This window comes from Canis lupus, chromosome 5, assembly GCF_011100685.1.
Source record: "Canis lupus familiaris isolate Mischka breed German Shepherd chromosome 5, alternate assembly UU_Cfam_GSD_1.0, whole genome shotgun sequence".
Taxonomy (NCBI): domain Eukaryota; kingdom Metazoa; phylum Chordata; class Mammalia; order Carnivora; family Canidae; genus Canis; species Canis lupus.
Window position 1 is genome coordinate 64,083,449 of NC_049226.1, and position 19,573 is coordinate 64,103,021.

General features: G+C 48.2%; 1 protein-coding gene across 4 annotated transcripts in view; it reads right to left on the minus strand.

The window, feature by feature from the left end:
- GAS8 (growth arrest specific 8) overlaps positions 1-18,014 on the minus strand; it is a 21,115-nt gene extending 3,101 nt beyond the window's left edge. The window contains exons 1-10 of one of the 4 annotated variants that reach the window (XM_038537961.1): positions 17,863-18,014; positions 15,837-15,923; positions 10,533-10,730; positions 10,092-10,298; positions 8,024-8,078; positions 7,237-7,442; positions 6,530-6,697; positions 5,617-5,703; positions 2,995-3,204; positions 170-235 (exon numbers count right to left, since the gene is read on the minus strand). In XM_038537961.1, the coding sequence (XP_038393889.1) occupies positions 170-235; positions 2,995-3,204; positions 5,617-5,703; positions 6,530-6,697; positions 7,237-7,442; positions 8,024-8,078; positions 10,092-10,298; positions 10,533-10,730; positions 15,837-15,923; positions 17,863-17,865 (1,287 nt within the window). In that variant the 5' untranslated portion in view covers positions 17,866-18,014. Of the gene's footprint in view, positions 1-169; positions 236-2,994; positions 3,205-5,616; positions 5,704-6,529; positions 6,698-7,236; positions 7,443-8,023; positions 8,079-8,759; positions 9,158-10,091; positions 10,299-10,532; positions 10,731-15,836; positions 15,924-17,862 lie in introns of those variants that run through there. The other 3 variants (XM_038537963.1, XM_038537964.1, XM_038537962.1) reach the window with 3 other exon arrangements.
- Between the last annotated feature and the right edge of the window lie 1,559 nt (positions 18,015-19,573).

The window sequence follows — 19,573 nt, forward strand, 5'->3', positions numbered from 1 at the left end:
AAGGGACACAAGGATGGTGGCCAGAGTTGTGGTGATGCGGCCCAGGCCACACACAGATTGACCTGAGAAGGCACAGCCAGCCTCAGGCTGTGTATACCTGGAAGGTGTAAATGATGGGGGGGGGGGGGGGGGGCTAAGAGAGGGGCAGGGGGGGCGGGGTTCCTCGTACCTTGCAGACCCGGGCCAGCTCATACTGCAAGTCCTTGATAGTAGTGTTCTTCGATTCTAGAACGTCCTGAGGAGAGAAAGGTGGATGTATCTTTGAGCTTGTCTTTGGGCAGAGGCAGATGGGGGTGGGGGGCCTGGAGCTCCACAAGGGAACCCCAGACATCCAGGGAATGGCAGCCTGGCTCCATCAATGTGTACGTCCACACAGGAAGCAGCCAGCCAACACAGAAAGGTCTTCAAAGGGGAAACAGAAAATAGGACCTGCCTCTCTGTAAGGAAGCTGTCTAGATGATGAGAAGTAAGGACAAGAGGTTTGAGAAGCCAGGGCAACCGAGGCCCCTTGAACCCCCACCTGCCTCCTGGGAGGAAAACTGACCAGGAAAGGCCCTGGCCCACGGAGACAGCTGCAGTGACCACTGTGCATAGGACTGCTTTTATCCCCTTTGGCAACATACGGTTAGCTCACCCAGCTCCAAGACCAGCTGCCCTTCCCAACAACCAAGGCAGGAAAGCTCTCCTCCCCTTTCCAATGGGGAAAGGGCAACTTTTCCTGCCTGACAGCGTTCATAGGGTCTCACACACAAGTAGGGACAAGCACCCTGGTCCCTGGTGCTGCCAGCCCAGACCAGGCCCCTCCTATGCGGCTGCACCACCTCAGGCCCCAAGAGTCTGTCCCAGTGGCTCGGGCCCCACAGGCCCTGCTGCCCACTGAGCCAGGACTCACTGCTGCCCAGAAGCAATGCCTGGTCTCACCCAGAAACAAGCATATGTCACCTTGGACTCCATCAGTAGCAAGTCCTTCATCCCACATCAGTGCCAGCTCACCTCCTGCCTTCCCAGGGGGCTGTCTCTGATCTACTCCGCCCCACCCAGAACCCTCCATGGTTCCTCACTAGCCTCAAATTCAGGCACAGGAGACATGCTTCAGAACCACTCCCATCCCTCTGGCTCTGCTTCCCTCCCTTCAGCCTTGCATTCCCCCCAACACCAGAGCAAGGGGCTCCCAAGTGTACAACACATCAGGTAGCAGCTCAAGCCTCAGGTCAAGACCACGTGGGCAGTAGGCTAGTCCACAGTACTTTATGTGTGTGTGTGTGTGTGTGTGTGTGTGTGTATGATTTATTTATTGAGAGAGAAAGAGAGAGAGAATGTGTATGAGAGTGGGGAAGGAGAGACAGACTCTCAAGCCGACTCCATACTGCGTGTGGAGGGAGCCTGTCTTGGGGATCGATCTCACAACCCATGAGATCATAACCTGAGTGAAACCAAGAGTCAGCCAGACGCTTAATCAACTGAGCCCCCTAGGTGCCCCTAGAGTGCTTTAAGAAAAGATTAAGTGACCTAACACAGTTAATCCTCTGGGCCCAAGTGCTATGTGAACAGATGATGGGCTAAACTGTTCAGCTAAACTGTATGTTGACAAATCACCTTAAATATGCTGCCTGTAGGGACGCCTGGATGGCTCAACAGTTGAGCACCTGCCTTCAGCCCAGGGGTCCCAGGATCGAGTCCCACATCGGGCTCCCTGCATGAAGCCTGTTTCTCTCTCTGCCTGTGTCTCTGCCTCTTGCTCTCTGTGTCTCTCATTAATAAATAAATAAAATCTTTAAAAAAAAAAAAATGCTGCCTGTGAATTTCTCGGGTTAAAACACACCTGCACAGTGAAACCTCCTTAGGCCCCTGACTCAGAAGATCTGTTTCTCCACACAGGAGGAGCAGAGACACAAGCACCCTCCACTCTGGAAGGAGGGACCTCTGGGACAAGCTGGCCTCCCCTCACTGGGCGTCTCTATGGAAACGTGCAGACCTGCATCCTAACTTCCTGGCCCTCAAGGGAACTGTACCTGGGGCTGCCCCAGGTCTGATGGCTGCAGGTCATCCAGGGGGCCAGGATCCCAGCACAACCACCTTCCCTGGCAGCAACAAAGACTGCTTGTCCAGCATCACCCATTCTTTCTGTGACATGCCCTCACTAGGCCCAGGAACAGAGACACCAGGCCCAGTTCTGGGCAGGAGATGACCTGCCAGGTGCTGTCAGGTTTTTTCTCTGCTGGGCCATAGGTGGTGGTGATCACTGTCCTGATTCCTCAGTTGACTCAGGTAACCCCTGGGCACCCAGGCCTCATCTGTCTTGTTCAGTGCTCTCCCCTCTGCCCAACACAGCCCCAGCAGAGAGGAACATCTGCACAAATACCTGTGAACTCATGACTGGACAGATGCTCTAGCCTTGGCTCAGATGTTAACTCCCTCTGGGAAGCCTGCCCCAGCCCCCGACACAAAGGCATGCCCATAGCCCTGCTCACAGCCCACATCAACCAGGACATCTTAGTATGCCAGGTGGACTGTGGCAGTGGCCTTGGCTGACAGCTCACAGGCTCAGCTGTCCCCAGGGCCTGGTTTGTCACCAGATGCCTGAGGACCAGAGGACCAACATTTTCAGAGCAGCTTGAGAGACCCAGGGCCTGACAGGCTAAGCTAAACCCGTCTTGAGGACTGGATGGGCAGTGGCTCAGGGCCAGATGGTACAAAGAGGTTAAGAAGAAAGACCTCAGAAAGACATGAGCAAAACCAGTAAAGAGAGCATGGGGAGCCTAATAGCACACGCAGGCCTGTGCGCACACATCTGCAACACCCATCTATGCTTGGGCCACAGGAAACCATGATGGTCCCTCCCCAACATTAACTGAGGGTCTCCACTGGAATGACAGAGGCTGACACACACGTATGACACAGTGACCCCCAACCTGAGCCCAGGATACCTGCTGGGTGGGGCAAGAACGTGAGGCTGCAGCCCAGCCCCTCCCCAGGAGCCCACCCGGGACCTACCTCCAGTTTGCGGGACACGAGGGTCAGCGCTGTGGGGTCCAGGTTGGAAGCCGCCAGCACCTCATTGAACTGCACCTCTTTCTTCTCCACAGCAGCACTCAGCGCCTGTAGCTTACGCTCCAGAACCAGGTTTTTGAAGCCCACCTTCTGCTGTACCTCCAGGATGGCTGCAGTGAATTTCCGATATAGCTCATCCCGCTCCTGCTGCACCTGCAAGGGTCAGGTGGTGATAAAGAGGCCACCTCCCCTGGGGGCGTGGCACTGGGGAGAAGCCTCTTCCTACCTCGGCCCCCCAGCTCCACCCCCGCCTGGGCCAGAACATACCAATTCTGCAGAATGAATTCCATTCACCAGTACCCACCCATGGGTGGGTCTCTGTGTTGTCTACACTGCCTGCACACCCACGCTCTATGACAGATTAAAGACGTGCAGCCATCCACGCTGTGGAAGGCAGGAGAAAACACTAATCAGATCCACTTCCACTAAGCTGTTTCAGGAAGCAGCCAGGTACCCTGGTGAGAGGTAGTCAGGCCCCACAGAGGGGTTGGGTTTGGGCAGTAGGCTCAGGAAAGACCCTGTCCCTGATCACCCCTACGTGAGATCAAAGCATCAACTCCATCAAGCAATGTTGAGGGGATGCACTCCTTGTGCCAGCCTCAGAGCCCAGAACTCCACACGTCAACATGCCCCACAAATAGCAGATCTACAGAACATCTCTGGAGCCAACTGCCTGCCGATAAATAAAGGTGTTCTTTTAAAAAGAGCTTTTAGTTCTTTTACTTTTCACTGTGCACATAAAAGAGCAAGACTTTGTGGAAGTATAAAAAGTAAAACACCCCTTAACCAACCTCCCAGAGGCCACGTATGAACATAGGCTGTAACCCCTTCCAGAATGTTCTCTAAAGGTATAAAAACATATCTTACAGCTAGAAAGAGAAGAGAATTCTGCTCAAACCCACAGCATCTTATGCTTCTCCTTACTGTACAGTTTTCCCTAGATTTGCTTCAATCTAGTCCCTGTCACTTTGGTCTTTAAAAGTTGTTGACAGGGCAGCCCGGGTGGCTCAGCAGTTTAGCTCCACCTTCAGCCCAGGTTGTGATCCTGGAGACCCAGAATCGAGTCCCACATTGGGCTCCTAGCATGGAGCCTACTTCTCCCTCTGCCTGTGTCTCTGCCTCTCTCTCTCTCTCTCTCTCTCTTGCTGTGTCTCTCATGAATAAAATAAATAAAATCTTTTTAAAAAATAATAAAAAATTAAATAAAAAATAAAAGCTGTTGACAGGGGCACCTGGGTGGCTCAGTTGTTGAGTGTCTCTCTTTGGCTCAGGTAATGATCCCAGGGTCCTGGGATTGAATAAAACATCAGGCTCCCCATAGGGAGCCTGCTTCTCCCCTCTCTCTGCCTGTGTCTCTGCCTCTCTCTCTGTGTCTCTCATGAACAAATAAATAAAATCTTTAAAAAAAATTTTTTTTTAATTTTAAAAATTATCCAATTACTTAATTAAAATAAGATGAACATAAAAAAAATAAAAAGAACAGCTCCTCTGAGCAAACTTTATCCAAATTCTGAACAACAAACCTTCTGGCCCAGCAATCCTACTGCTAGAGATTGACTTTCTTAAAAGAGATGCTCACAGTTACACAAAGATAAACTCCATAGGCACCTTGGTGACTCAGTCGGGGAAGCCTCTGCCTTGGGCTCAGGTCAGAATCCCAAGGTCCTGGGATCAAGCCCCACATTGGGTTCCCTGCTCAGTAGAGAGTCTGCTTCTCCCTCTGCCCTTCCCCCACCCCACTCGTTTTTTTTTTTTTTTTTTTTTTCTCTCTCTCAAATAAATAAATAGAATCTTTTGTTAAAAAACAAAAAACTTAAAAGGATGATTGTGGCTGCCATGTTTGCAACAGCAATGGACTGAAACAGATATCTGTCCAGGGGAACTGGCTGCATGAACAGTGGGGCCCTCAGGCAAAGAGCCTAACCTGGCTGTTCTATGTGCACAATCTGGAGAGAGAGCACAACTAAGTGGAGATTAAAAAAGAAAAGAAAAGAAAAAGCGCATGAAGCCACAGCTATACAAGGATACACAGGAAGTCTGTGAGAAACAAAAGGAGCTGCTACCACTTGTGAGGAGAACAGCGCTGAGCAGCAGGAAGGCCCTCTCATGTTCACTTACAGATGTCAGGATTCCATGACTTCCTTCCTTACCAAGCACGCCTAACACTTTAGTACTTAGAGACACGTCTATAGATGAAAAAGATCCCAAAAATAAAAAAAAATAAAAAATAAAAAAAATAAAAAATAAATAAAAAAAAAAGAAAAAGATCCCAGATGCAAGGGGACAGGTACCCTTCATGTGTCTCAGAGATGAGCCTGCAGGAGAACTGGGAATGACTAGCTCCCACCAGGGCATCTGCGGGGCCTTCTACAGAACGTGCCACAGGTTTGTGCCTCATCACCTCATAGAGCCTTGCAGAATAAGGAGTGGGCAACAGGACTCCTAGCTTCAAACCTTGAAAACCCAGCAACAGTACTAAAACCCCTGGGAACCAGGTGCAGGAAGAGTTCCTCACTGGTCAGGCATCCAGCCAGCCCGCTGCAGGACCGCCCAGCACCTGCTCACCTTGAGGAACCGCTGCTCCAGCACCTCATGTTCCCACTGTAGGGCCTTCAGCTCTTTCTCAGCGACCTTCAAACGGGCTTTTGTACACTGGAGAGAAAATGAGGGGTAGGACACAAAAAGTATTCGGATCAGGCATCCACATACCACAGGCTCCTAGGGGGCGGCAAGCCCAAAAATAATCATCGGAAAGAGCTGGCTCAGGATCACCTGGTGACTCTTGATCTTAGGGTTAGGAGTTCAAGGCCCACACTGGCTGTAGACTGCTTCAATAGAAAGAAAAAAGAAGAAAAGAAAAGAAAAGGAAAAAGGAAAAAGGAAAGAAAAGAAAGAAAAAAAGAAAAAAAAGAAAAAGAAGAAAAGAAAAGAAAAAGAAAAAGAAAAAGAAAAAGAAAAAGAAAAAGAAAAAGAAAAAGAAAAAGAAAAAGAAAAAGAAAAAGAAAAAGAAAAAGAAAAAGAAGGCAGCCTGGGTGGCTCAGCAGTTTAGCGCCATGTTTGGCCCAGGGTGTGATCCTGGGGTCTGGGATCGAGTCCCACATTGGGCTCCCTACATGGAGCCTGCTTCTCCCTCTGCCTGTGTCTCTGCCTCTGTGTGTGTGTGTGTGTCTCTCATGAATAAATAAATACAATCTTAAAAAAAAAAAAAAAGAAAAGAAAATAGAAAGCAAGCAAGCAAGCATGAGCTGGCTCAAAGACACAAGAAGCTAAGCCTAACACTGGCAGGCTGGTAGGAATGTCTCACAGAGCACGCACCAACTTCCCCTCCCATCTATGGAGGACACCAGTCAAACAAAGGAGAGATGTATTTGTCCCTAAAGGCCAAACCCTGCTCTAGGTCTCAGGAGACAGCTTACTGATGTTCTTCTCCTGAGCCCCGGAGAAAGTGTGAGAGAGGTAAATTCAGGAGGAAACTCACAATCAGAATCTGCTTGTCCCACTCATAGTTCCTGAGCTTCTTCTGCATTTCGTTCATGTCATCCCGAGCCTTCTGGAGAGGGTCTGCCAGGCGCTTGTTCTGCATAGACACCTCCATCATCTCCTTCTCGAGGTGATCTTCCTTCTTGCGCATGTCCTCCATCTGTTCCTGTTGGCACAAGCGCAGGTGTGGAAGGGTTAGGCAAAGCAGAGGGAGCTGCGGTCTTTGGGGGTGAGGGCCATGAGCCCTCCTGCCCTCAAAGAACAGCCCTGAGGTCCTAGACCTATTTTATGTATAAACAGAGTAATTTTGCACGGTCTTAACTTATTCTGAATTTTCTAGGAATGCCCCTTGTACACAAATTGAGATAACACTTTGCTCAGGACCCATGGGGCATTCCCCACTTAGGGAACTCTGCCACTGCCAGCACTTACAGGATGATGACACCACTCGTGCAGCCATGCTGTAGCTCCCACTGCAATTCTGCATGACCTTTTCTACCTGTCAGATGCATCCTGCCCCACAGCCCCATCTACACTATACTCAGGGTAACATCCTGGCTGTTTTCAGCTATAAATGTGGAGAGGTTACAGTACCTATGAATTTCAGTCAAGGACAACAGATATTTTTGTAAGTAGGGGTGTTGGGCCCAATGGGGCCAAGGGTTAGTGTCTGGACTCCTGATCTGGTCAGCCCTTGAGTGGCACCTTGAGGGAGTTGATGAGGGCCAGATTGTTGAGGGTGATGTCGTTGTAGTAGTTCTTGATGTCTGCAAAGGCCTCTTCATGCCGCTGCATCAGCATGTTGATCTGGCCATTCTTCCTCTCCTCCACCTCATGGATCTCAGTCTTTCTCTGCAGGTCAAGCTCGTCCCTAAGCATCTTCATCTTTTTATCATACTTGGCCTCAATTTCTGAAAGGCAGAAGCACAGAGAGGAGCAGATTACCCAGAGGCTCCAGAAGAGATGGAACCTATAAACACAGCCCAAGAACACCCACCAGGACAAAGGCTGTGCAAACAAGCTCACAAATGACATACAGCATGCACAACATAGTCTGCCTTCCTTTGTGTGTAGCTGACATTGCTAATCAATCCCTGGGTTAGGGTCACCTGATCCCATGGCAGTGTGGTCAGCCAGTCAGACTACAGAGTCTCATCAGTAAACCGGACAGACTTCTCAAACAGGAGCCCCCTCAGGTCAGGAGCCATGGAAAAGACTATTCTAAGAATACTGCCAGTTGCTCCTAACTGCTGATTTATGCCAGGAGTGGGGAAGTAGGTGGTCATCACAGCCTCTCCAGCTTGCATGGAAATAAGTTGTTCCGGGATTCTGAACAATCCATCAGCCTTGGAAGCTATCACATCTTCTCTTAGCATGTCTGGCCCAATTTAACCTGGTTTCTGTGCTTGGGTTAGTAGCCCTGAAGGTAAATGACCTTCTGATGGGAGGGGCTCTGGCACTGTCTTATTCAGCGTGCATGTGAGAAACCAACCTCGCACTTGCCTCTCAAAGTCATTCCGCATCTTGGTGATCTCCTCAGTGTGCTTCTGCAAAGGCAGAGAAGCAGGCTGTTACCAGGTGACACATACACACAGAAGCCTCTCCCTGGGGCTGGCCCAGCTCCTCAGTGGTATGAAAAATTCAACTCAGTAAACCCTGTGCTGTTACTGGTAGGTTCTGGGTTCCCCTCATCTCCAAGCTCACGTATCATGCTCAGAATAATGTGGTTTTGGTAATTCCCACATTTCATAATTCAATTCCCTCAGCTAAAGTCACCTCTGAGCTTGACAGAGAATTATAAGACATTCCAAACACTAATCACGCTTGGCCCTTGGCTCACTCTGCCTCCACCCAGGCTGGAGACCACTGGCCATGTCTACACGGAGCTGTAGGCACTCTCCAGATGCCTGCCAACTCTGCCTCAGCTGTGTCTTAGAGCAGTATTAAAAATTATTATGACAGTTATAGGGACGCCTGGGTGGCTCAGTGATTAAGCATCTGCCTTTGGCCCAGGGCGTGATCCTGGGATCTGGGAATGAGTCCCACATCAGGCTCCTTGCAGGGAGCCTGAAATAAAATAAAATCATAAATAAATAAATAAATAAATAAATAAATAAATAAATAAATAAATAAATAAATTTATTATTATGACAGTTATATATTAAATTTTTCAATAAAAAATTTAGATTATATTTTAGAGTAGTATTTTTGTACAAAGGGGAACTGACCATGTAACTATTCCATATGCAGGCCTCAGGTAAGCAGACAGCCCCACATTACTAAATTCACTGGAAACCAGCCCAGGCTGTACTTCTGTCAGCAAAGACCAGACAATTCTTGCAGACCAAGACTTCACCCTCAGGCTTCGCTGCAAAGTCTGCACCATTACTGATTTTTTTCCAGATTGAGTTGAGGCTGGTTTGCCTCTAGGCATGAGGCAAATGTGTGACAAAGTCTTCTCAACCCATGGCCAGGAAAGAGCCTTAGAAAACCAAAGTCAGGGATGCCTGTGTGGCTCAGCGGTTGAGCATCTGCCTTTGGCTCAGGGCATGATCCTGGGGTCCTGGGATCGAGTCCCACATCGGGCTTCTGCATGGAGCCTGCTTCTCCCCTCTCTTTCTCTCTGTGTCTCTCATGAATAAATAAATAAAATCTTAAAAAAAAAAAAAAAAAAAAAAAGAAAGAAAGAAAGAAAGAAAACCAAAGTCAGACACATCTTCCCTCACCCCAAGTCCACCAAAGGTACCCCAACTCAGCTTGGGTCAAAGGCCCAACCCTAACTGTGGTTTTTGATGCCAACAAGCTCTGACCTATCTCCCGCACCTCCTTGCCCCTTGTTCCTCTGGACCTTCACACTGGCTCATTCCCTATCCCTTCTCCAGACTTGGTCTCCTCAAGCCCAGCTCAGCCCCCACCTCCTTCCAGCTTTTTTCCAAATGTCACCTTCTCATTGAGGCATCCCCAGAACTTCTTGTGAAAAAATGCAACACCCCCCCAATCCCCAGCACCCTCTTCCCACAGCACTCATGCCTGTAGATATGCTCTATGCATTCAACAGTCTATTCTGTCTTCCATCTCCTTACTGGACCATCAGGGCCTGGGACCTTACAAGCACTCACCAAACGAATTTCAACCACCATCTGGAACCTCGCCAGCTCCCTCTCAGAAAGGACCAAAAACTCGGCCAGGTACTCATGAACCTGACTTGCATGACAAACTGCTGTGGCTGCCTAGGGGCTAGCACACTGGACACTTTAATGGTTCTGTATATTTCTAGGTGCACCTGATAGACTCCCTGGGAAAGCAGCCAGGTGTCAGGTATCAGCAGCATGTGGAGAGGGACCCTGTGAAGTCAGTTTGTTACTCAAGTTGAGACATGACTTTGTACTTGGCTCCCAAATGGGATTTGTCTGGCTGTGTGCTTATTTTCTTTTAACATTTCAATTAATTGCTAAAATGTGAGGAACTTCTATAAAAAATATGAATTCCCAGTTATGTTGAATAATCAGGAGTTCACGGTCCCCAGGAGCCAATCAGGCCCTGGCGACCCTCACACCTACCAGCCGCAGGTTCTTCACCACCACCTCGTTGGCCAACTCCTGCTCCTTGAGCTCCACCTTTAGCGCCCGCATATCTTTGCGTAGTATACCCTCCTGTGTGTGGTGCTCCTTCTGGGCTAGCTTCATGACCACGGTGCCCTCGGCCTTCATCTCTGTCAGGTTGTTCTGATGCTCGTACAGCAGGTGTTTCACCTTCTGCTTGTAGACCTGTGGGCAGCGGGAGCACCACCTGCTCACCTGCACACTCTCACACACACTCTTGCATATGCATGCTCACCTGTACGCACATATCCTTTTATGAAAAATACCTTCATTTCCCAGTGTAAAGGGTACAAAGGGCGCAACCCCCAAAGAAAGGAGAGAAAATGCCCCCTGTCCCTTGTCCACCCCTCTGTTCCATACGCGAAGACCTGCTGGGATAGGCAGGTCAGCCCCACTTACCTTGATCTCAACCTGATGCCTCTCCTCAGCCTCCTCCATCTCCCGGTCTTTGTTGCGCAGCTCAGCCTTCTTCTCCTCCAGCTGCCTCCGTGTGATCTCCCAGAAGGTGTGGATCTTGTCCCGCTCTAATTGGAAGTAGTTGCGCTCCTCGCGTTCACGGTCCAGCTCCTCGCGGATGCGGCTGATATGCTCCTCCACCTGCCAGGCAGAGCAGAGCCATGAGGACCCAGCAAGGGCCCACCCAATTCAAAGAAAAAAGAAGGACAACTCACACCTACAAACAAGTAAAAACTAAAAGTAAAAAGTGAAAATATGATGCTAGGGGGCACCTGCATGGCTCAGTGGTTGGGCATCTGCCTCTGGCTCAAGTTGTGATCCTGGGGTCCTGAGACAGAGTCCTGCATCAGAGTACTGCAGGGAGCCTGTTTCTCCCTCTGCTTATGTCCCTGCCTATCTCTCTGTGTCTATCGTGAATAAATAAATAAAATCTCTTTAAAAATATATGACGCTAGGAAGGTTCCAAAGATAGGACAGATTCAGAAAATAGAAATATCTTGAATGTGGGGACTTCTGGGTGGCTCAGCGGTTAAGCACCTGCCTTTGGCTCAGGGCATGATCCTGGAGTCCCAGGATCGAGTCCCACATCAGGCTCCCGGCATGGAGCCTGATTCTCCCTCTACCTATGTCTCTACCTCTCTGTCTCTTTCATGAATAAATAAATAAAATTAAAAAAAAAAGAAAGAAATATCTTGAATGTGGGCAATAGTCATAAAATGATTATATCCTTTAATCCATTCCTGGGAATTTAGACTAAAGAAATTTTGCAAAAAACACAAGAGCTTTCTGCTCAAAGATATTAGCCACACCATTATTACAACAGCAAAAAATTTTAAAAGGATAGGGCACCTGGGTGGTTCAGTTGGTTGAGTCCAACTCTTGGTTTTGGCTCAGGTCATGATCTCATGGATGGTGGGATAGAGCTAGTCAGGCTCCACGTTCAGTGGGGTATCTGCTTGTAGGTTCTCTCCCTCTGCCCCTCCCCCCCACTCACACACATGCACTCTCTCTCAAACAAATAAATAAATCCTTTTTAAAAATTTTAAAAGGAAGTAATCTAAGATGATTTTAAATAGTGAAATGAGGGATCCCTGGGTGGCGCATCGGTTTGGCGCCTGCCTTTGGCCCAGGGCACGATTCTGGAGACCCGGGATCGAATCCCACATCGGGCTCCTAGTGCGTGGAGCCTGCTTCTCCCTCTGCCTGTGTCTCTGTCTCTCTCTCTTTCTCTCTGTGTGACTATCATAAATAAATAAAAATAAAAAAATAATAATAAATAAATAAATAAATAGTGAAATGATTGAAAAATTAGAGTAAATCTATAGTAGGATCATAGGTCCCAAAGACACACAGATAAGAAAATGTTAGAGCACCATAGATATTCACAAAATAATGCTAAATTAAAAAACACTCACCTTTAAAGGTATGTGTTAAGCAAAAAAAATACACAAAACCAGAAGACCCCCTAACAGTCAAAAAAGGTTTGATCCAAAACCAACTGCAAATCTGCAAATAGGTTAAAATTAAAAGGAAAGTAGGACAGGCTCTTGGTTTCCTTGTGAATTTTATTTCCATCAAGATTTGGTCATCAATGTCTCCAGAGGCAAGGGAAACAGAAGCAAAAATGAACTATTAGGACTTCATCAAGATAAAAAGCTCCTGCACGGCAAAGGAAACAATCAACAAAAGTAAAAGGCAGCCCACAGAATGGGAGAAGATATTTGCAATGATATTTCGGATAAAGGGCTAGTATCCAAAATTTATAAAGAGCTTATCACACTCAACACCCAGAAAACAAATAATTCAGTTAAGAAATGGGCAGAAGACATATGTATAGACACTTTTCCAAAGAACACATCCAGATGGCTGACAGACACATGAAAAAATGCTCACCATCACTCATCATCAGGGACATACAAATCAAAACCAGATTGAGACACTACCTCACACCAGTCAGAATGGCTAAAATTAACAACATAAGAAATAAGAGGTGTTGGCAGGAGGGGAAAAAGGGGGACCCTTTTACACTGAGAAAGGGGAGAAAGGGGAACCCTCTTACACTGTTGGTTGGAATACAAACTGGTGTGGCCACTCTGGAAAACAGCAGACAGGTATCTCACAAAGTTAAAACAAGAACTACTCTATGACCCAGCAATAGCAATACTAGGTATTTATTACCCAAAGGATACAAAATACAGATTTGAAGCAGTACACGCACCCCAATGTTTACAGCAGCATTATCTACTATAACCAAATTGGAGAGAGCCCAAATGTCCATCAACTGATGAATGGATACAGAAGATGAGGAATATACATATAATGGAATACTACTCAACCATCAAAAAGAATGAGGTCTTGCCATTTGCAACAACATGGGGAGCCTGATATGGGGCTTGTTATCAGGACCCCAGGATCAAAACCTGAGCCAAGGGCAGACGCTTAACCTACTGAGCCACCCAGGTGCCCCACCATAAAAGACTCGTAGTGATAGAGAGCAAACTGAGGGATGAGGGAGGTGGCTGGGGGATGGAATACATGGGGGGTGGGCATGTTAGGGTGAGCATTGGGTGTTGTATGGAAGTGATGAATCACTGAATTCTACTCCAGAAACCAATATGGCACTGCATGTTAACTAAGTAAAATTTAAATTAAAAAAAAAAAAAAAAAGAATTTGTAATCTTTTGAGCACAACATCAAGCCACTCACTGTTAAGGGTTTCTCTCCTGATAACCCCACTCCCCACAGAGAAATCACATTTCTCACATGAAGAGAAGGCCAAGATAACAACCACCTGAGGAGTGGTAGCCGGAGGAGCTCTGTGGTGAGGAACCTGCATGGAGCCTGGCTGTGCAGGAGCGTCTGACTAGGGCCTCAGTGGATGGCAGGGTCTTCGTGTCACAGACCTTTAGTGTCCAAACTCAAAATAGCTTACACTAGGCTCCTACCTACTTTGACTGGCTGACTGTCAGATTTCAATGAATATTGGGTTTCTTATAAATATATGGATTTCTAGCTTCTCTTTAAAACTCAGGAAACAGGGGATCCCTGGGTGGCTCAGTGGTTTAGCGCCTGCCTTCAGCCCAAGGCATCATCCTGGAGTCCCGGGATCGAGTCCCACATCAGGCTCCCTGCATGGAGCCTGCTCCTCCCTCTGCCTGTGTCTCTGCCTCTGTGTGTGTGTGTGTGTGTCTCTCATGAATAAATAAATACATAAAATCTTAAAAAAAAAAAAAACTCAGGAAACAAGGGTGCTTGGGTGGCTCAGTCAGTTAAGCATCCAACTCTTGATTACGGCTCAGGTCATGATATCAGAGTCATGAGATCAAGTCCCTCATCAGGCTCTGTGCTCAGCAGAGTCTGCTTGAGATTCTCTCCCTCTCTATCTGCCCTCCCCTTGCTCTCACTCTCTCACTTTCTCTCAATAAATAAGTAAATAAAATATTTAAAAAAAAAAAAAAAAAACATACCACCCGGAGCCCAATGCCCATAGAGTAATCATCCAATTAACTGACTGCAGCTGTCCCCAGTCCCTCAACCCTGCTGGACCCTGGAGAGATCTGGGGTGGCAGTCGCACACGTGCAGAATGACCACTGCTGTGTCCCAGTCCTGTATCCACAGAGACAAGAAACAGCTCAAGTGTTGGGACAATATGATGTGCAATCCAATCTCCACACAGCAGCTCCAGTGATCTCTCCAAAATACAAACTTGAACCCATTACCATCTGCTGAACTACCTATGGTTTCCCTGCATACAGAATAAAGCAACTCCTCACCACTGTGCAAGGGCCTCTGCCCAGCTCTCCACCTTCAGCTCATGGTATTTCCTTTGTATTTACATCTTATCATAAAACTATCAAAAGAAGGACATCTGGGTGGCTCAGTTCATTAAGCCTCCAACTCAACTCTTGGTTTTGGCTCAGGTCACGATCTCAGGATCCTGGGATCAAGCCCTGCATCAGGCCCTGAGCTCAGTGAGGAGTCTGCTTCTCTCCTTCTCTTGCTCTTTCTCTCTCAAATAAATAAATAAATCTTAAAAAAATATATCAAAAGAAAGTTAGGTTTATTAACACTAACACACAAGCTGACATGGAACCCTCCACAGGTCCCTATCAGACACTCACGGGTCAGTCATCAAGATGGAGGCTGAGGGAGGCACTACATCTGCTCTCATCATTCATAATGTGTTACAGTTGGTTTTTTTTTAATTTTTATTTATTTATGATAGTCACACAGAGAGAGAGAGAGAGAGAGAGGCAGAGACATAGGCAGAGGGAGAAGCAGGCTCCATGCACCGGGAGCCCAATGTGGGATTCAATCCCGGGTCTCCAGGATCGCGCCCTGGGCCAAAGGCAGGCGCTAAATCGCTGCGCCACCCAGGGATCCCTGTGTTACAGTTTTTAAGAGGCTTTTGACTGAAATTATAATTATATAATTATGTTCTCTAGCTCTTAATCAAAATGAACAAGTGACTTAAAATAATTCCAACTGTTTAATGGCAAATAAAATAAATAAGAATACTATATATGCATATACAGTGATAACAGCTCAGCAAACATCAGCTACATAAAAGGGTAAGACTGAAAGGATACACAGAAAATTAAAAATAGGTTTTATATCCCGGGACACCTGCACCCCAATGTTTGTAACAGCAATGTCCACAACAGTCAAACTGTGGAAAGGGAAAGAGCCACAATGTCCTTTGACAGATGAATGAATAAAGAAAATCTGGTATATATATGTATGTGTATACACACACACACACACACACACACACAATGGAATATTACTCAGCCATCAGAAAAGACGAATACTCACCATTTGCTTCCACATGGATAGAACTGGAGGGTATTATGCTGAGAGAAATAAGTCAATTGGAGAAGGACAAAGAGGGAGGAGAAGCAGGCTCCATGCAGGAAGCCTGATGTGGGACTTGATCTCGGAATCGGGATCATGTCCTGAGCTGAAGGCAGATGCTCAACTGCTGAGCCACCCAGGCATCCCTGTAATGTTGTTTTTTTAAAAATATGTACTGCACTTGATAGTTTTGGAGAAAATGAGAAGAATGGAAATGGGAGATAGCATACACTGGTTTGGATAGAAGTGCAGGAACAGACTAAGGGGAGACAGACAAGGAGGCAGTAGGCAGTAGTCTGAAAGAAGTTCATAAAGACACACAGCCAGAGACAACTTGGAGCAACACCCACCAGTCCCATCCCGACCCAAGACGAGGCTAAGGCCTTGCTCACCTGCTCCTTGCTCATGTCCTCCGGAGCAAGCCCGTCAACAATCGGGGTACCTTTGGTTTTCCCTTTCTTTCCTTTCTTCTTGGGTGCCTTTGATTAAAGAAAAGATGATTAGGTAAGGAAGGGAAACTCTGTCTAAAGGCATCACCTTCTGGCTGGCTCTGATGAGCCCCTGGGCATACTGGGATAAGAGTACCTGTTCTGGCACCTCTCTCCTATTGCTCACTGTCTCATGCCCCATCTGGAGCACATCACTGTGCCCTCAGGTTTCCCACCCATAACCACCCCACACATTCTCTGTTGACACCTTTCAAGAAGCAAGGGAAAAAATCATCCTTTTCAGAAGAGAACATTTTCTCCCTCAAAAAGAAAGGGAGGGGGAACGTGTTCCAAATCGACTCCTTGGTATGTGGCAGGGACCTCCGGGGCATGAATACAAAATTTACTTAGCCAGGAAGAATCCCAATAGCACACTGTCAAACATTACCATGTTGGCAATAATACCTGGTAACCACCATAGAGAAACCTGCAAAAAAACTGGGTAAGGAGAAACGGCCCTACAGCAACGATCACAGGTGGTGACATGAGGCTTCCTTTCTTCCAAATATAAAACTGCTTCCAAGGGCCTTGGTCAAGAGCTGAAGCAGACAGCACTCACCACAGAGTGGGTGCTCTGTAAATGAACCACACGGAACTGGTCATAGTGTCACTTTTGCTTTTAACAACTTGGACAAGATGAAAGAACCTCCCACCCCCATTCACTTGCCAAGGGCCACTCAAGTAGGTATTGAACTTCCAAATCCTTACCTTCTGCCTTCACTTCTAACTAATTCTGTGATTCATGCTTTTGTGTGTGCATGCATCTACATGTTTCTGTAACACGTGTGTGTGTGCATCTAAATGCTTCTATTAATGCTTTTATATGTATTTATGTATGTCTACAGGTCTAACGTTTTTGTGACTACAAGAAAAATTTATTTAAAAAAATTTTTTTACAAAAAACTTTTACATGGATCTTAGAAAACACAGAAACGTAAAAAGAAAACAGGAAAATCACCCATATTCCAACAAGCTAGTGATACACGTAGGTATTTTGGTGGTCTTTTCCAGCTGGTTTTAAAAGACCCATGCACTGAAATCTTTACTCCTAGCCTCCTGCCCTCTTTCCCAGCCTTCTACTCCAAGAAGTCCAGCCCAAGAGAAGGTCCCACAGGTTCTTAACTACTTGGTAATTCACAGCCAAGTGCAGGGGCTTGGCATAGCTCTGGGAGAGGCATCCTCCCCACCAGCTGATACTCCCTCCTGCTGCGTCTGCCTGGAAAACCAGCTCCTGAAAACTCCTGTATCAGGGCGGGGCAGCTGAGGGTCCTACTACGGGAGAGAAACAGGGATGTAGAACTGGTGAAGCCATGAGCTCTCACCCTGCTCTGCTCCGTATAGGCCTGACTCCTCCGAAGCTCTGCAAGGAAACAGCAGCTACTGTACCCTGAGGCTCTGTCCAGGACCCCTTGGTGCAGAGGGACCCCTAGCCACGCTGGTGTGCCCCAGGCTCTTCGTCCCAGAGAATGGAGGTCCCTGAACCCGACTGTGCGCCATGGGACGCTGCATGCACCAGGGTCCTAGGCCTGCCTGTACTAAGTCCTAAAGATCTGGAGGATTGAGACTTCCAAACAGGAAATCCTTCTGACCAGGTCCTTCTGGACAGCGTGCACACCAGACCCTGGATCGGGGCGGGGCGTCTACGAGCACCCCTGCGAGGGCCGGATCCTGGAGAGCTCAGAGAGCTCGGATCGCTCAGGTCCAAGTGCGTGTGGGATCCGCGATCCAGGACCCCGAGCACCCAGTGCTCTCCTCCCCAAGACGCCACGAGAGTACCAAGGCCTCAGTTCCTGTAACCCGGAGCTCCAGGCCTCCCCATTCTGGGGTCTCAGCGTGCACAGGTCCCGGGGACCCAGGCTTCCCCGTCCGGGGGCCTCTCTGCGCGCAGGGCCGGGTAACCAAGGAGCCCCCGGCCCCCGCTCCTCCTCACCATGGCTCTGGTGGTCGACTCTTGCCCCCCGCAGACAGAAGCGCCAGCCGGGCGGAGGCTGCGCGGTCTCCCGGCAACCGATGGGCGGTCCTGCGCGAAGTCTTGAAGATCCTCGCGAGACTCCGAGGGCTGTGACAGCCCCTAGCAACCGCGGAGGCGAGTTCCTAGCAACGCGCGCTGGGCGGAGCCCGGGGTTGCCGGAGTGGGTAGGTCTTGCCAGCACCCTGGCATCAACCCCGTGCTTGATCTCCCCGAAGCTCCTCAACGCATCCCGTTGCGTTTTGGTGGTGCTTGGTTTTGTTTTTTGCGTGTCTCCCCGACTAGCACCTAAGTTCCACTTCTTAGCTACAGCGCCTGCTGTACGGAGCAGATGCTCGGTAAAGATGCCTTCAGTGAAGGAGGGGGACAGGGAGGAAAGGAAGATCTGCCACCCAAGGGTCCCAGGCGTTATCCAAATTAGATTCAAATTTGGGCTGAGGTCATGCCCATCGGCCACACACACCCGCCCACCTTCGAAGATTCCTGCCCCCACCTCCTCACTCCCCCCACCCCCTCCGCACCCCCACCCCCGCTGTCCCGCTAAGGATGGAAGATAGCTAGGTTTCCCCCTGTGAGGAAAACTAGAAACCTCTGCCAGGAGTTTCCAGGCAGGAAGTGCAGAAAACAAAACAAAACAAAACAAAAATTCTTGCTCTGAAAACTGCTAGCCATTATATGATTTCGAAAGTGAATTTCATCTTATTACCTTAGGTACATCGCTCTAGTCAACCAGAAAGCTGAGAGTTTGTCATTAGCAGTTGTCCATCTTTACACACCATTTGTCCTCTTTCTTTCTGCACTCTCTACTTTAACATCTTCCTAACTAGTGCAGTGGGTCATGTTTTCCCTCCCATCTGGGGATGGAGAAGATTCCAGAATCTCCTCCCCACTGGAGAGTTGCACTGGGCACAGAGCATGAGTACTGAAGATGGGCCTGGGTGAGCTTGGATCTGCCAGTCTCGCCCAAGGAGGAAGATGCCTCATTCATTGGGCTCACTTACGTCCCAGGTGCACACAGAGACAGGGATCTAAGAGCCACAGTGATGACCCTGAGGGACTTCCTGTTGCTCACCCAAGCCCTGGCTGCTCTTGGTTTGGAGCTTGCACAGAGCCATGATTTATTTAGAGCAGGCCCTGAGGCCTTTCTGAGGTCTGGCCATGTCACTGTGCCTGGACAGCCAAGAGCTTGTGCCTCTGTGCCCAGACACCACCGGCCTGATAAGGGCCTCCTCTGCCCACTAATGCCAGGCCTTCCAGAGGAGTTTTGGCAGGCAACACAGTGCAGCTGGGTAACACAGAGGGGTAACTGTTGTCATTTAACACTTACTTTGGCAAACCCAATATGCTAGGTGCCTCACGTTAATTGGCTTCTTTGCTTTAGATGTCTGGGATCTCTGAATTAAATAAATGCATTAACATTAATTCCTTTCAGCAAAAAAGGGCAAAAATAAGAAGGTTAGCTAAGGATAAGAAGAGAGGGAATTCATTTGTCAAAACCAGCAGCATTGCTTAGTTTATCAGTATGGATTGCAGAGATGAATAGTTCAAGGGAGCCTGGCTGACAACTCCCCTGGGCTCCTGACAAGGCCCACAGTGACCTGTGCTTTTCATATTGGATTTGAGTTCAGATCTTTAGAAAAGAGCCCTCTCTTCATATGTGTGGCTCAAGATA